The sequence below is a fragment of the Akebia trifoliata genome, chromosome 5, assembly GCF_017979445.1.
Source record: "Akebia trifoliata isolate Shusen 1 chromosome 5, ASM1797944v1, whole genome shotgun sequence".
Lineage (NCBI taxonomy): Eukaryota > Viridiplantae > Streptophyta > Magnoliopsida > Ranunculales > Lardizabalaceae > Akebia > Akebia trifoliata.
The window spans coordinates 1,968,177-1,985,503 of NC_141379.1; the positions used below are offsets into that span (position 1 = coordinate 1,968,177).

General features: G+C 34.0%; 2 protein-coding genes across 2 annotated transcripts; one reads left to right on the forward strand and one right to left on the reverse strand.

The window, feature by feature from the left end:
• The first annotated feature begins 3,761 nt into the window (after window positions 1–3,761).
• Window positions 3,762–15,320, forward strand: LOC147400907 (serine/threonine protein phosphatase 2A 59 kDa regulatory subunit B' eta isoform-like). Its single transcript, XM_086441969.1, has 2 exons — window positions 3,762–6,014; window positions 14,421–15,320. Exons 1-2 carry the CDS (start codon window positions 4,797–4,799, stop codon window positions 14,778–14,780), a joined length of 1,578 nt encoding a protein of 525 aa, XP_086298095.1. The 5' UTR covers window positions 3,762–4,796; the 3' UTR covers window positions 14,781–15,320.
• On the reverse strand, window positions 15,262–17,062 carry LOC147400908 (cysteine proteinase COT44-like). The gene is made up of 4 exons (XM_086441970.1): window positions 16,534–17,062; window positions 16,175–16,410; window positions 15,739–15,879; window positions 15,262–15,646 (listed from the first exon to the last, which is right to left on the reverse strand). Exons 1-4 carry the CDS (start codon window positions 17,027–17,029, stop codon window positions 15,353–15,355), a joined length of 1,167 nt encoding a protein of 388 aa, XP_086298096.1. The 5' UTR covers window positions 17,030–17,062; the 3' UTR covers window positions 15,262–15,352.
• Window positions 17,063–17,327: the final 265 nt, after the last annotated feature.

A 17,327-nucleotide genomic window follows, 5' to 3' on the forward strand; every position in this document is an offset into this window, starting at 1 on the left:
TATAAATAAATAGTATAAGTGATTTTACTATATGGTGTGATTTTACAATAAAAAATCACTTGTCATGCTTCTTCACATCGCTGAAAAATAAAATCGTGATAATATGACTCCCCCATGTGGTATACTCAAAATACTCTCTTGACGTGGCATGGGTTAGGATCATAGATTATATGCCTCGGGATACATATCTACATATATTTTATGGGGATGTGCAAATGTATATCCCGATGCATAAAATATATGGTTCTAGCACATGCGATGTCAGGAGAGTATTTTGAGTATGTCGCGTGGGGGAGTCAGAAAATCATTACTCAAAAAATAAATGTGAAATTACTTCAAATTGCTTGAAAAATCATATTATTCCAACAATAAAACTTTTTATTATTATTTAGAAATGAAATTTTGGTGGGCAATTGCACATAAACTTGCACATCATCCAAAAGAAAACAATTGATTATTAATAATAAGAAGAAGAGGGGAATCTAGAAGACATGTTAGTCCAAGTTGTGATGAATGATAGAGATACCTTACTTCTTCTAACTTATGACACTCAACCTTGGCCTCGGTCTTCCCTTATCAACCAATGAAAAATAACTTAAATGCCTTCAAATTTAATCTCTAACCTCTAGGAAAAAATCTCTTACCCTCATTTTCAACCTTAAGATTCTACTTACTTTAAAGTACAAACCTTGAGAATGAGATCTAATTTTTGGGACAAGTAAAAGATGGTGAAATTTGATCATAAAAATCAAATGTTTTTTGCAAGTGTTTAAGACAAAAGTTGAATATGAGCTCTGATGGGTTAAAAATAATTTATCACAAAAGTTTGAAGACCCTAAATAACATGAGATTTTAGAAGAAAAATGAAGTTTTGGGGTTAGACGTTAAATATGAGGTATTTAAGTCATTTTTCATTAGTCTATTAGAGAAAATCAAGTCAAGATATATGTCGTCGATTCAAAATGATCGGGATACATCAAATATTCATCAAAACGTGTAGGGGTATGTCTAAATCACCCATAGAAAATTTGAATCAAACGGAAAACCAAGTTTGGTGCTCTTTTACCTAATTTGTCAATTCGCTCAATCTGAACTCAGGTTTGTATGACACTTTAGAGCGAACCTTATCCATAAGGGTTGGCAAGGATAATTCACTTCTTTGTTCTTAGTTTGGTTCATTTGTGCATATATATAGGATAAAAAAATAACGGTGGACTGGCAATGATCCGAAATATACTAGATGTTCGAACTGATCCAATCTGAAAAAACATGAAAAAATCAAATTTTTGGATTGGATTGGGATTGGGATTGGAATCTTAGATCCGAAATAATTTCGGATCGGATTTAGAACTACTCCAGTCCGATTTGAACATATTTTAATAATTATTTTATTATTCTCGATTTCATATAAATACATATAGATAAAAACGTTTTAATTTTTTTGATTTCCCTCTATATTTGTAGTTGGAAAGAAGATTTTTAAAATTTTTAAATAATTTTATTTTTTTTAATTTTTTTGAACATTAATCATTTGAAAACAAGGCATGTGTTCGGATCGGATTAGGTACATGTTGAAAAAATTTCGGATTGGTATTGCAGTGCTATTGAATCGGTATTGAACCAATCCTTTGCCAATCCTAGATTCCACTCCCTCTATCCCTTACAAAAAGGAGGAGTTGGGGTTTAATATCGTCACAAATCTTGAGGATAATTTTTGACTTTATTTTCTTTTCTCTACTATTACCCTTTGAGAATACCTTACCAACTTTATTGTCTTTCCATTTTCACCTCCATTTATGAGAATACCTCTTAACTTTAGTGTCTTTCACCTATTACCTTTTATACAATACTCCTCTAACTTTATTGCATTTTCTCTTCTACTTTAATCCCAAAAATGATATATGTACCGATAGTCATAGACAAACATTAGTATACATGTAATATGAATCTTTCAAAAAAAAAAAAAAATCCTATTTTCATTAGTTTGCTTATCAAATTCAACAACAAAATTCAGCAAAACTCCCAACCTTTAGGTTTGCAAATTAGTTAGCACCTAACTCACCATATTCCACGAACCTATTAAGAGCCGTGTTATGAATTGGTTTGCTTTGTAATAGTTCCTAATTCGGTCTTGTAGGAATGAATTTGATAACAAAAATTTGGCTTTGGGGCAAATTACTCAAAGACCACTTCTTAAGCAAGAGAACTTTGATTGACACACCACTTTCAAAATTAAATGATTTTCAAAATGGTGGATATTACTTTTTTTTTTCCCATCATCTCACTCTATTGTATACAACTAGAAGCAATAAAGAAAGAATAATGATTTTCTAAAACTTCCCTCTGCCACACGCCCCATACGTCCCTTGATGTGGCATGTGTTAGAATCATAGCTTCTTTTTCCTTGGGATGCACAAGTGCATACATTTATGGGGATGTACAATCCGATATCTCGAGGGAAAAAATCTAGGATTTAACCCATGCCACGTTAGGGGATGTGCGTCAGAGGAGGTGTCAAAAACTCAAGACTCATAAAGAAAATATGTGTAGATCGAGAAAATGATTAGAGAGAGAAAGTTGCGGAGGGCGACATGGTGTTATTTTTAAATTTTTTACTGAGATTATGGTTCCATCCATGCTTTTGATCTATGATTGTGTGTGTGTGTGAGAGAGAGAGAGAGAGAGAGACTGGGTGAGATATGTGAGAAACGCAGGGTAGATATGAAGATTTAAGAATGGTGAAAAAAAGGGAGTGAGAGAAATGGAATGGTTAATGTGGGATGCAATATAATTGTTGTGTGATAAGAAAGTATCTGTGTGGCAATAAAAATTATTCTCAAACAATTATCTGTGATAGATAATCATTAATATTTGATTATGTTTACTAATTATAAGATTATGGTGGCAATACAATTAAGTTAGTTAGGTTTTTCTATAATTAATATGTTATTGGAAGTATTGATGTGGCAATAGAAATTCTCCTAAAACAGTTGTCTTTCTGATGAACTTATTTAGAGAGCTGCTATTGGCAGCCTAACTTTTACTTATGACACTCCAATTTGTTAAATTATTTATTAGACCCTGATTGAAGATTAAAACACACAAGTCAAACATTACAAAACTTTGGTTCAATTTATTACCTCAACATTATAAAGCATTATAATACATTCCAACAATTTCTTTACAATTAGGATTAGGCTCATATAAAATCCTAAACAAAAAAGAGATTTTTCTCAAGAAGTGTGCAATTTTTACAAAATTTTCGATTTAGTACATTGTTCATTTTAATTCTCAAAACATATTTTTGAGCGAATTCACTAGTTTTAAAGTGGTGATTTTGTTGATAAAAAATGACAATCTCACTAATAAATTTATTGACAAATTTCCTTATTTTTTTTTTAACAACGAGATCATTGGTAAGTATCAATGAATTCATCTAAACTAAAAAAACTTAACAACGAACTCGCTCCAAACGTGTTTTGGGAATCAAAGCGAATAGTGCACTGGACTTGAAATTTCATTATATTCAGCACACAAAATGGTAATTTTCCCAACAAGAAAAATGAGAGTTTTTATTGACACCTCAACTTTTGCTTGTTTTCAATTGTTGATTTTTTCAATTTTAATTGGAGTGTAACGAGTAAAAGTTGGGGGTGTCAATAGTAGCTCTCATATTTTATGATGGTTACTAATTATTAGATTTTTTAACCTTTAACTTTTATTATAATATTAAAAAAAAAAAAAAAATGAAAAGGAAAGAAAGAAAGAAAGAAAGAAAGAAAAAAAAGGAATCTCTCTGTGAGCTTTGAGAAGACCAAAGAAACAAAAGAGGATGGATAGTTCTAGCAAAACTGAACAAGAACATAGGGGTTGCTGTCTGTACCAACTCCTTTCAATTTGATGAGTTTTCCTTGTTACAGATAACTATCTCAAAAACCCCAAAATCCCCTTTTTTTCTTTTTTTCTTTCTTAGATTCTTAATTTCTCATTAATCAGGACTAGTTCATTTCTCTCTGTCTGTAAGTATCAAGAACACTGTCATCTCCTCTTGTTTTCATTTGGGATCCTCTATTTTGTCTCATCTCTCTCCCCATCTCTTCCTATTTATGTATTTTTGCTTTTTTTTTTTTCTCCTAAATTTTGGGTTGTTTCTGAATCAAATACCCAGATCTTATGAACTTTTGATCTAGCTGAAAAGTTGTTAATCTGGGGCTCTTGTTGTAGTTGAAGAACAGAGAAGATAGAGTCTTGTGAGGCGTGGAAGCAAAATCTGAAAAGTGGAAAGTTATCGTTGATCTTTGATTTTTAGAGGTTCTTTGTTTCTGGATTCTCTGTTTTTCAGATAAAAGGTGAGATTTTTTTCACATGGGGTTCATAGAGAAAAGGGGGGAAAGCAAGGAACTATTTTTTGTTTTGGGGGGTTAATTGGAACCTATGGGTTTGTCTGATCTGGGGTTTGGAATGGGTTTCCATGGCTGGAGTTTCTTTTTGTAGAAACAGGTTCAGTTTTTCTCTTAATATGGGGAGAAAATTTCCCCTTTTTTTGGAAAAAAAATGAAGAATTAGTGAAAATGGTTTTCAGATGTAACAGCAGAGAAGAACCTTCAGGGGTGGATTAAAACCTCAGTGCTTTGTAAGCTAATTCTTGGAAATGGGTTTGTGAAATTGGGTTTTTTGTTTGTTTGAAGGATCTTGTGTCCGTTGAAGGAGTTGTTTCTTGCTTTGAAGAGGCTTTGGAACTCTGTTTGGGTTTTCGGGGTATCCTTTTATTTATTTATTTATATATATTTGCAATTATGTTCAGACAAATACTGGGTAGGCTTCCTCGCAAGCCGTCTAGGTCTAACGAAAACCGAGAATCAGGGGGAACCTCTGCCCCTTCTTCAATTGCTTCAGCCAGCTCACGTAACAATGATCTAGCGAGTAATAGGTCAGGGATCACAAGCAACACAACGCTTCCCGGACCTAATTATGTGTCAAATTCAGGATTAAATAATGGAAATAATCTTACCCCATTAGCGAATTTGAATTTGAATGGGAGTTCGGTTACTTTGTCTTATGAAGCGTTGCCTGCTTTTAGGGATGTCCCCAACCCCGAGAAGCAAAACTTGTTTATCCGAAAGTTGAATTTGTGTTGTGTTGTATTCGACTTCACTGATCCAACAAAGAACCTGAAAGAAAAAGATATAAAACGACAGACATTGCTAGAGCTCGTGGATTATGTTACTTCCGCGAATGGGAAATTCACCGAAACCGCTATGCAAGAAATCACGAAAATGGTATCCGTGAATTTGTTCAGGACTCTCATTTCTCCACCCCGTGAAAATAAGGTTTTGGAAGCTTTTGATTTGGAAGAAGAGGAGCCTTCCATGGATCCCACGTGGCCTCATTTGCAAATCGTGTATGAGTTCCTTCTAAGGTTTGTTGTGTCCCCTGAGACGGATGCGAAATTGGCTAAGAGATACATTGATCACTCTTTCGTTCTTAGATTGCTAGATCTCTTTGAATCAGAGGACCCCAGAGAGAGGGAGTACTTGAAAACGATTCTTCACCGTGTCTATGGAAAATTTATGGTACACCGTCCATTCATCAGGAAAGCTATCAACAACATCTTTTACAGTTTTATTTTCGAAATGGAGAAGCACAATGGGATTGCTGAGCTTTTGGAGATTTTGGGCAGTATAATCAATGGGTTTGCTTTGCCACTGAAAGAAGAACACAAATTGTTTCTTGTTCGGGCTTTGATTCCTCTCCACAAACCAAAATGCATACCCATGTACCATCAACAGTTATCGTACTCCATTACACAATTTGTAGAGAAAGACTGCAAGCTTGCCGATACTGTTATAAGGGGTTTACTAAAGTATTGGCCAATCACGAATAGTTCGAAGGAGGTCATGTTCTTGGGAGAGTTGGAGGAAGTTTTAGAGGCAACTCAGCCCCCGGAGTTCCAACGTTGTATGGTGCCTTTGTTTCGCCAGATTGCTCGTTGCTTGAGCAGTTCACACTTTCAGGTATTAAGCTTCTCAATATTTTAACATATTGGTACCATAGTGCCTTTCGTTAGGCTCAAAAGCTATGTTTGATACATTAGTCATTTGAAGTGCACCCTATTGATGCATTGCCAATAACAGGAGAAATGTTTAGTATAATTTGATATGCATGTATGTATCAAAATAAACCATGTTTGATGCCAAGTTAACATAACAAAATATGATGTTTAGAGCAATTATAACCCCCTACAACATACTAAAATTGAATATTTATGTGAAATATGCCAAAATATTTCCATTTCCTCAAGGTCCAACATGAAATTCAACTGACAGTTTCGTTTTGTAAATATTTTGATGGAAACCACTACTCATTTCGCAAAATATTTCAGTGAATGGTAATTCTGACCGAAATAATTAAATTTTAGGTATAAAAATGCATGATCTCGGTGGAAATATTTCGATGAGTAGTAAATTTTGACCGAAATATTCTTAATTTGAAAGAAATATTAAAAAATATAGATAAAAATTTATAAATTTAAGAAAAATTGTAAATTTCTCATAGAAAGGACTTGTAAATTACACATAAATGTTTGCTAATAAAATAATTGCACATAATATACATTTATTAATATAAATGTCTATATCATCTAATTTTGATTTATTTTAAGTGTTTTATTGCGTTCATAGAAGCACCCACACTATCATTCATGCTTTAATACATTAGATACACAATGAATTTACTCACACATATCCAAAAAATAGAAAATATAATAACACGTAAATGCAATACTTAGTAGTTTTTTCCATTTAAGCAAGTGTTTTACATAATATGTAGTTTTTGTGACATAATTATTTTCATTTACATGTAAAATACTATTGTTTTTCAACGTTGTGTTCTCAAATACTTTCCATTACATATGACAAAATGTTGTTGATCTCCAATTCCAGAATACTGTTGATCTTATCTATCAAAATAAAAAATAAAAAAATACGATTGTTGTTCAACTTCGTATTCTCAAATACTTGCCCATTAGATATGACAAAATGTTGTTGATCTTCATTTCCACACTCCATATCATTGTTTATTATATTTTGATGACTCAATGAGAGTATTTTAATACTTATTTTATCATTTTTCATTATTGAAATATAAATTTCCTCAATATTTTCATCACTTCCACATCATTTCCAAAAAATGTATTAATTTCCACATTGATCGAAATATTTCCATTTCCCAGCTGATGAAAATAGATACCGAAATTGAAATTTAATACCTTGATTATGATGCATCAATACATCATGATACAAGTAAGTTACATAGGAATTTTGATACTATAAGCTAAAATTGAGACCATGTCCAAAGTAAATGATGTAATGGAAACATGCTCCCTTTGTTCAATGATGGGTCTGAAAACCTACTTAAATTTCTTTCCTAGTGGGAATAAGTTTCGTACTTTTACTTTATGGGTCCAAGACTCCCATTAATCTGAAAACCCTAACTTATCCTATCAATAGTGTATAATCTGGCCTATCTTTCTGAGGAGTTACCACATTCTTGTATTGTGCAGTTGGTCCTTTGGGCATTTTATTTGGATATCAATTTCTCTCTGCCCAGTTGGTTTGACACGTTAAGCAACTTTGAGGTTGTGGGTTCAAGTCCAACTTATCCATAAAAAAATAAAAATTTTGAACTAAAGGGAAAAAGTAAATTAATCATCTTGATTACCTAAGGATATCCTAAATGCTCTTAGGCTTCTCCTATTTTTTATGCTGCCAGCCGATGCATTGGCAGTTGTGTTTCCATGAGCACTACCACACTATTCCTTTGTTGACCTATGTTTTGATTAATTCGCACTTAAATAAGGGATCTGTCAAGTAGCTGTGTTTCCTGGAGGTAATATGGATCTAGTTCCATAGGAGCTATTGTAACAAAGACAAGGACACATGTAGGCTTCCAGCACAGGTACTAAGAGCCAGGCTTGCTGATCCCCATATTCCCAATGCATTTAAACATTTACACAATTTATTTCATATTTTGTGAGGTGTTCTTAGAATACTTTGTTTCATGTTAGGTCTAGACCATAAAAAGAATGGATTTAGATAAGCTCATCATCATCGTTGAAGCCTTATCCCATATATTTTGGGCTGGCTAAATGAATCCTGTTCCTTCATTCAATTCTGTTCAGAGCCTTGATAAACTTGAGCTATATATAGAATAAAACAAGACGGTTCTCCCCCACCCTTTGTCTCAACCTTTATCCCCCCCCTCCTTAAAGAATGTATTTTGAGTCTAACTTTTAATTGTCTTTTCTCTTCTCTTTCCAAGAATACTCCCAACTTTATTGTCTTTCCTCTTCTACCCCATTTCCAAGAATACCTCTTTTAAATTTATGTATTGCATTTCCTCTTCTCCTCTTTTCCAATAATACACTCTAATTTATTGTCTTTCCTCCTTTTACCCCTTAACCCCAAAGAGGACATGGGGATGCCCGTGTTGTAGGCACAAGCAAACCTTAGTATATATATTATAGGAGAGGTAGGCTCCTCCCTCTTTTTACACCCTATCCCAGCCTTTTATTTTAAAAAAATATCGACATTTCGAATGCATGTTGACGGAGCAATTAGCAACTTTCATTTTCTCCTATTTAAACGGCTCAAGTACAGCTGAATTCTTTGTAAATAATTGTTTCAACACAACATCTCTTTATCCATATTTTTTAAATTTAAAGGTATACCTCGCCATATTTTAAATTTGAATGCATACCTATCCCGACCTTTTATTTGAAAAAAAAAATCAACGGTTCGAATGCATGTTGACGTAGCAATTAACAACTTTCATTTTCTCCTATTTAAATGGCTCAAGTATAGCCAGATTCTTTTTAAATATTTGTTTCAACACAACATCTCTTTATCCATATTTTTTAAATTTAGAGGCATACCTCTCCATATTTTAAATTTAAAGGCATATTGTAAGAGATAGTCCCACATCGCCTGGGTATCATGACCTTGGGCTGTATATAAACTTGGGTCAATCCTCACCTTACAAGCCGGTTTTGTGAGGATGAGTTAGGCCCATGAGCTTTTACATGGTATTAGAGCAGGTAACCACAGAGATGTAGGAGACATGTTACACGTGAGAGGGAGTGTAAGAGATACTCCCACATTGCCTGGGTATCATGACCTTGGGTTGTATATAAACCTGAGGCAATCCTCACGTTACAAGCTGGTTTTGTGAGGATGAGTTAGGCCCATGGGCCATTTCTACACATACCTGTCCCAACCTTCTATTTAAAAAAAAATAAAAATCAACGGTGTGAATGCATGTTGGCGTAGCAATTAGCAACTTTCATTTTCTCCTATTTAAACGGCTCAAGTATAGCTGACTTCTTTGTAAATATTTGTTTCAACACAACATTTCTTTATCCACATTTTTTAAATTTAAAGGTATACTTGGTGAATGTTTGAATTACACTTGTATTTTCATACAATTATATGCCCTCCTCCTTGACCTTTGTCTTCTCTTATAGACAAGTAAAAAATGATCCAACTGCCCTCATCTTCAACCTGTAATCAAAGTATTAAATTTCCATGTCTATTTCGCTCAGTCTGGAAATAGAAATATTTCAATCAGTGTGGAAATTAACATAATTTTTGGAAATGACAAATATTGAAGAAATTTTCATTGACCCTGTAGGAAATGATAAAATAGGCTTTAAAAAACACTCATTAAGTCATCAAAATACAATAAACTACCTATGGAGTGTGAATTTGAAGATCTACAACATATGCTACACGTACACGCAAGTATTGAGAGTCCAACAGTGGAAATAAGAATAATAATGTTGCGTTAACTACACACAACTTAATATGTACATCACTGAAATAAAGAAACTATTAAATGTTGCATTGATGTGTTATTATATTTCTTTTATTTTTGAATTAGTATGAAGAAACTGTTAATGTATCCAACTAATTAAAAAATGGCCGATTGTGTGCATGCTTATATTAACGTACTAATCTGCTTAGCTAACTAATCTTAATTCATTTATACTAATGGATGAATGCTATGTACAATTTTTTATTAGTAAATGCTATGTGTAATTTACAAGTTATTTCTAAAAGTAATTATAATTTCTTTTAAAAAAGAATGTTTCGGTTGAAGTTTACTATTCATCGAAATATTTTCACCAAAATATTGCATTTTTATAATTAAAATTTGATAATTTTGGTCGAAATATTTCGCGAAATGAATGGTGATTTCTACTGAAATATATAAAAAAGAAATTGTCGGTTAAATTTTGTGTCGGAACTTGTGGAAATGGAAATATTTCGTGGAGATATGTTAAAATTTAATACTATGCTTGTAATAAAAAACACTTATTTTTCTTCCCAATGCCAATCATCTTCAATCTCTTGGGTAAAATATTTACCCCACTCTTCAACCTCAGGATTCTATCCACTTCAACGTCCAAACCTCAAGAATGAGATAGGTTTTTTCCTTTTTATAAGCAAAAATTTATTGATGGAATTTTGGGTAAGAAAATCAATAGTTTTCTATAAGGGACTAAGATGAGCTTGAAAATGATGGATTGAAGATGAGCTTCAATAGATTAAAAATAATTTACAATGAAGGTTGAAGAGCTTGAAGATGATAGGTTGGAAAAAATCGATGTTTTTTTATTTTTTATTTTTTTATATTTTAAATTATGGTTTGAAGACGAGGGCATTGAGTTCATCTTTTTATTAATCTATAGAGGAAGACCAAGATGATTTGGGTGAGTCATCTTGATATCCGAGGTAACAAGGTGAGATAGTCAATGTGAATTGTCCATTACATTGACTCAGCTGAGTAAACCAGATTTGTGTTTTTGATGTACAGCAATAATTTTTTTTTAGTGTTTTGATGTTTTATCTATGAAAAATAATATTTTGTGACTGAGCACATATTAATCTACCTTATAATATCGATTGGATGTAGGCAAGATGAGACATGGTACTAGTTTTTAAAACCATGATTCCAATCACTCGTTCATACTCATTATAGTGAATGGTCCTTCACATTGAGTCGTCCAATATTTTGAAAATATTGGCCAAATTATGAATACTCAGTCAAGACAATTGGGTTTTGTGTTTTTTTTAAAAAAATAAATAAAATGAATAATTTTTTAATTATTTAAATATTTTTTCCTATGTAAAAATAAGATTTTGTGATTGGACATTTAGGGTCTGTTCTTTACAGAAGCCAGCTTCAGCTCCAGAAGCTGGCTTCTAGAAGAAGCAGAAGCCTGGAGCCTGAAAAGCCATATCTGGCAGAAGCTTGTTCGTTACATAAGTACAGAAGCCAGAAAATCATGTTCGTTTGACAGCTTTTTATTACTGGATTCTGATAAAATGACAAAAATACCCTTAATGTTGATAATACACCCAGAATACATAAAAAATTATCAGAATACATTAATAAATATATAATTATACTAAATACATATATAAATATAATAAATTTATATTAACAAAATTATAAAAATAATTATTTTTAATTTAAATATATTTATAAAGTTTATAATTCTATCGAAATTTCGACAGCATCTCCTCTTAAAAATGGACATATGAAATTTTCCTGATAAAAAAAATACCTGCATAATGCACTGCATAATACATAATCTATCATCCACGCAATATCTAATACACATTAACATTAAAAAAAATACATAATATGTACATCAATATGTTTTAAGTCATTATAGTTCATCATTGTTTTAAAAGAAATGTTACTATTAACATTATAACAAAAATTGACCAGAATCTGTTAATAAATATATAATTACACTATATATATATATATAAAATTTATATTATAAAATTATAAAATTAATTGCCCAAGAACCCAAATTATCGTTCATATAACTACTATAAAAGTTCATCCTTATCAACAAACCACATGGTTATGTAGGGATTAGAGATGTATAATTGCTATTTGCACATAACACTATGCATTTCTGTTGATTGGGTTGTTACATAAGAAAGTTGATGCGGCAATAAAACCTCTCCAAGTATACATTGGTGGGCATTATCATCATATGAGCTAATGTTCTAGATTTTTTTAAATAAAAATAAGAAAAAATATATATTACAAGTGATGATAAAATTATATATGTTGTAGTATGTTCTTATATTGAATATAACACGTATATAGAGAAAGCAAGCGGATGCCGGAGTGTTTTTCTTATTTTTATTTAAAAAAATCTAGAACATTAGCTCATATGATGATAATGCCCACCAATGTATACTTGGAGAGGTTTTATTGCTAGGAACAATTAATAGGTTGGGAGTGCGGGGGCAACGCCCCCGCGGTACGGTACAGGGGTATTATTAGAGGCGGAGAAAACATTCCAAGGGAACCCGATTAAAATCAAGTTAAAATAATAAATAAAAAAACAACTCAAATTATCTTACTATGGGTCAATTTTCTCAAATGAATTATCTAAGCAGCAATCCAATACCATAGCCCTCTTTAGTTTCACCGAAAAATTCATATTCAAGATTGTATTTCAATAACACCAATTTCTTTTGAGCTTCATTAGGGGTGTCAATGATACCCATTTACCCAAAACCATGTTGGTGTTAGTGTTTTTCATGTATGTTCTTGTTCTCTCTTATTGAAAAATTATTTTGGAGAATCTCATAACACCAATGTCACAAGAATCCTACCTATACATGTATTTCACTCAAAACTTCAGCCAAAAAATTCGAACAAAAATAACGTAAAAAATATTTCTACCTTTCCTAACAATCAAATTCTGATTTCAAAAGAACACTTTACATGATCCAATAATCAAAGATACTAGTACACAAAATTTTAAAAAAAAATATATAATAAGATCCAAACAATTACAGAAGCAAAAAAAACGAAGCAATTACAAGCAAAAAAATGAAGAAATAAACTAGGGTTTCAAAAGCAATTACCTTTCCCAACCTTCAACAGGTTTCTGCGACAGTAGCGACTGAGAATCGTTTTGAAAAAATTGATCTAGAAACCTTAGATCTGCTGCTCTTTTTCTTTTTGTTTTTCCTTAATCGATCTTTGCGTTGGTGAAAAGAAATAGGAAGGAAAAAAATCACAGATCTGCTGCGAGGACAGAGGCGAGGAAGGGATTCGACTGGAAGCGTTGAAGGTTGAGAATGACAGAGGTCGAAGGTTGAAAATGACAGAGGTCGAAGGTTGAGAACGAAATAGGTTGAAGGTTGAGAACGAAAGAGGGTTTCGACTCAGATGAGCTGCAACAGTTCGTTGAAGAGAACAGAAAAGGTTTAGACAGAGACGAGATGCATCGTTGAAGGTTGAGAACGAAAGGGGTTTAGGGTATTTCGGTCATTCGATGTAAACCGTTTTCGGTGATCGACTTCGCGCAGAAGCAAAACAGCGAAGCCTCGTTTAGACGACTCTTGAAAAGAGCTGGTTTTGAGCTTTTTTTGATTTTCGTTTGAGCCGAAAAAATCGCAACGAACGTGTTTTATATGACTTATTTGGCTTTTAAGCCAAAAAAGCAGCAAGAGCTGGCTTTTTAAGTTGAAACGAACAGCCCCTTACTAACCTACTTTATAATAAGAAAAGATATAAACATTTAAATATAAATATAAATATATAGGGTCAGTTTCTAGTGATTCATGAAGAAACTCATGAAAAAACACATTATCCCCAACCATGTAAACAAATCCAATGGTCAGGATTATAGTATCTAGATAACTCACATCTCGAGGATAATAAATCCCGACCATTGAATTTCCTGTTTACATGGTCAGGAATCAGGATTATGTGTTTTTTACATGAGTCATTCTTCAAGAGTCATTGAACTCTAACCCAAATATATTAAAAAAATAATTTTGAACCAACATGAAGACACTTGAATCAAAAGATACTACTTTAGATAGAATTGAATGGTGCATGATTTATTCAGCCAGCCCCAGTCAGTCAGGATAACCCTTTGATGATGATAGCGATGATTCATTTGTTTTATATGACCTATGATGCACATGCCATCTTCTAGTACATTGATTGGAATGACTTCTCATGTTGTAATATATATTTAGTCTCTTCTAGTACATTGATTGGAATGACTTCTCATGTTGTAATATATATTTAGTCTCTTCTAGTACATTGATTGGAATGACTTCTCATGTTGTAATATATATTTAGTCTCCAAGGATTTAGGAATTTTTCTACCCACTTTTCAAATTTTCTCGTTTTTGCGTGATGTGTGAGCCACATGTCATCCACCAGTGAATATGATGTCAAAAATAAGAATGGAAGTTTCACATTTGAAATTTTAGACAAGCAAACCAACGACATGATCCATTCTTAATTTACCTTATAGAAGTTATGGCCGTCACATAAATTTCGATTCCTAAATCATATTGTCTTGTTTTTAGGTTGCAGAGAGGGCTTTGTTCTTGTGGAACAATGATCATATAGAGAGTTTGATCAAGCAAAACTGCAACGTTATACTACCCATTATCTTCCCTGCCTTGGAAAGAAACGCTAGAAATCACTGGAACCAGGCAGTTCAAGGCCTGACACTCAATGTCCGCAAAATCTTCTCCGATCTTGATCCCGAGCTATTTGACGAGTGTTTGCTCAAGTTTCAGGAAGATGAAGCAAACGAAGAGGAGATTAAAGGGAAGCGTGAAGCCACATGGAAACGCTTGGAAGAGATTGCTGCATCAAAAGCCACGAGTAATGAAGCAGTGCTTGTTCATCGTATAACAGCGCCTCACAGATCTTCGGGTTAGGACAGAAAGAGTTCCGATGGTCTCAATTTTCCAAATAGGTGTGATAGACGTGAAACGGGTAGCAAGCTTTGGGAGGTGGAATGATCATGGGTCGACCACAATCACTCTGATTGGCCAAGAACACTGTATAGGGAACACATTGGCCCAGCTTCTGGTTTTATACAGTCTGTATATATGGGGGACAGGACAGCCAATGTGGTTTACAAGCTAGTGTACGTCACATTCATATAGGAAGACTTGGTTGGTTGTTGTAGTCGATATTCTAAAGGAGCTTCAAGAGACAGGTATCTATTGACCTTATCACCACACTTGAATTTAGTTTCAATTGGTTGCCGTCTTGCTGGATATTAATTAAAGTACCCACTTTTCATTTATTTATATGTATGTCTCCACTGTATTTTTGTTACTTTTTTATGAACAAAACAATTGCTTGGCATGAATTTCTGTAATATATATATATATTTGATAAATCTAAGTTGGGTTAACCAAAAAAGAAAATTATATTAACTTCTGCGCTAGGCAAATATTACAGCAGAAAAATATTGGAATCTCTCTCCGCATCTCTTTTGCTCTTATAATGGCAGAGGTTGTCCGAACTTCCTTATAAGAGGGAGTCGGATTTGTTGGTTACTTATATTTGGGGAAGGTTTGGGTGTGTATTTAACAGGATAGGAGGCCATCTTGTTTATCCCACACAATCCCTCCATTTGATCACTCCTCTCCATCTTGATGTACCCATCTTCCCCCCAATCTGATCCCCATGAATTCTTCACTATCCAATACTTGACGCTCTCGTTCGTCTCTCCGTACCCAACAATCGCAACCCCATGGTCCAGGTCTGTTCCGCAAGTCCCACCAAACACTCCCTGCATCAATAATCACAAATCCTTTGACCCGTCAGTATAAACTTGGCATATTTCAGTAAGTGTTGGTGCTGTAAGAGTAGAGGAATGCGTACTTTTGAGTAGAACTGAAAGTAAAGATTCCCAGCTTCTATTCCAACTGAAACAGGCTGATGAGAAACGGCCTTCATCAAGGCATCATCACTGTTGACTGGAACATCTTCGTAACCATCTATAATCACCACGGGTGATTTCTTCTGCAAAAATAGTCTTGTTGCTTAAATACATTTGAAATTAATCTGTGTATTTTCTGAATGCTTGGTTGCTTAGAAATTTTTTACCGGAAATTAAATTCTTGTCATGAAAACCCTTTTCTGATAGATTTCTTTTGTTTCTGTTTTCCTTGTGTGTGTTTGTGTGCGCGTACGTGTGTGAATGGGTGTGTGCGCGCGCGTGTGTGTGTGTGGAAATTCTCTTTAAATGGGGATTTTCCCATTTTTTCCACATTATTCAGTTAACATTTTTTCCATAAAAAATATATATGTAAAATACCTTTGTGAGGTTGCATTCGTTGTCACTGGCAGTGTAAGGATAGTCATCTTCGCTGCTGATTCCACCATTTTCGGTGATAAATTGGAAAGCGTAGTCCATAAGACCACCATTGCACCCTTCGTTTACTTTCTTGTCACAGTCGACCAGTTCTTGCTCAGACAAGGAAATCAGCTCTCCTGACCTTATCTGGTTGATTCCTTCTACTGCCGCAATCGTTGAGAAAGCCCAACAGCTTCCTACATTTTCCAACTAAAACAAGTCAAAAACACTTTTGACACACATGGATCAAATCGTGAATCAGTTATCGAATCAAGTTTTTCTTACAAACTGAAAATTAGAGTTCCCTTTCTTCTACATACCACATGGTCCTTGATCTTTGACGCCAGTTACAGCTCCTTCCTTTCTCCAATCCACCGAGCTCGGCAATGGGTCTGAAACATTTTCATACAAGAAGCTTTGTATCTCTGGATTGCTTTTTCGTTGAAGAACCTTGCGTGGTGATCTTGTGTAAATTGCCCGAAACTCATCGTTACTCATATCTGCAAACTTGTTGAGTCCAAGAATGTAAGTCACATTGGGTCTTTTGTTATTCTCGTGGATGAACCTAACATTGTTCTTAAATATATTGTATCTCTTTGACAATGTATCCTCATGTTCGTTACCATGACCATTGTTTCCAAAATCTGTTTCATGGGGTCGATGGATGGAGAGCCATCTCCAATATAGAGCGATGAGATCCTTCTCGGACCTGATGTCGTCGTCTGTGACCCCAAGGACCATGTCAGGGTGGGGTGCAGTGTATGTAGGTGGAAGGAGGCATGAGATAGCAAAGAAAATGAACAGAACCAAAGCCATGTTATGTGTATGTGTGTGTGTGGGGATTGATTATGTTTATTGATATAGGGGCAACTTTGCTTAAGTTAGGAGGTTTTGTGAGGGGAAAGCAAAAAGAATCACTTGGCGGATGGTTCACGTGAAAGGGATTGGGTGGGGGTAGTGGGTAATTGAGACATACCCCTCTGGATTTTGGTGAATATCTGAGATGCCCCCAGTTTTGCTTATATCATCATTTTAAAAGGATTCTTATCTGATGGTGTGCCATACTATGATCTAAGTATGAAAAGGATGGGCCACAATCTGGCACTGTTTTTGG

Excerpts from the sequence above, each read along its gene's own strand:
- LOC147400907 (XM_086441969.1), top strand. The coding sequence starts at position 4,797 with ATGTTCAGACAAATACTGGGTAGGCTTCCTCGCAAGCCGTCTAGGTCT. Across the intron at positions 6,015-14,420 it reads TGAGCAGTTCACACTTTCAG|GTTGCAGAGAGGGCTTTGTT; the intron begins GTATTAAGCTTC and ends TCTTGTTTTTAG.
- LOC147400908 (XM_086441970.1), bottom strand. The coding sequence starts at position 17,029 with ATGGCTTTGGTTCTGTTCATTTTCTTTGCTATCTCATGCCTCCTTCCA. Across the intron at positions 16,411-16,533 it reads CAAAGATCAAGGACCATGTG|GAAGCTGTTGGGCTTTCTCA; the intron begins GTATGTAGAAGA and ends TGGAAAATGTAG. Across the intron at positions 15,880-16,174 it reads ACGAATGCAACCTCACAAAG|AAGAAATCACCCGTGGTGAT; the intron begins GTATTTTACATA and ends CTATTTTTGCAG.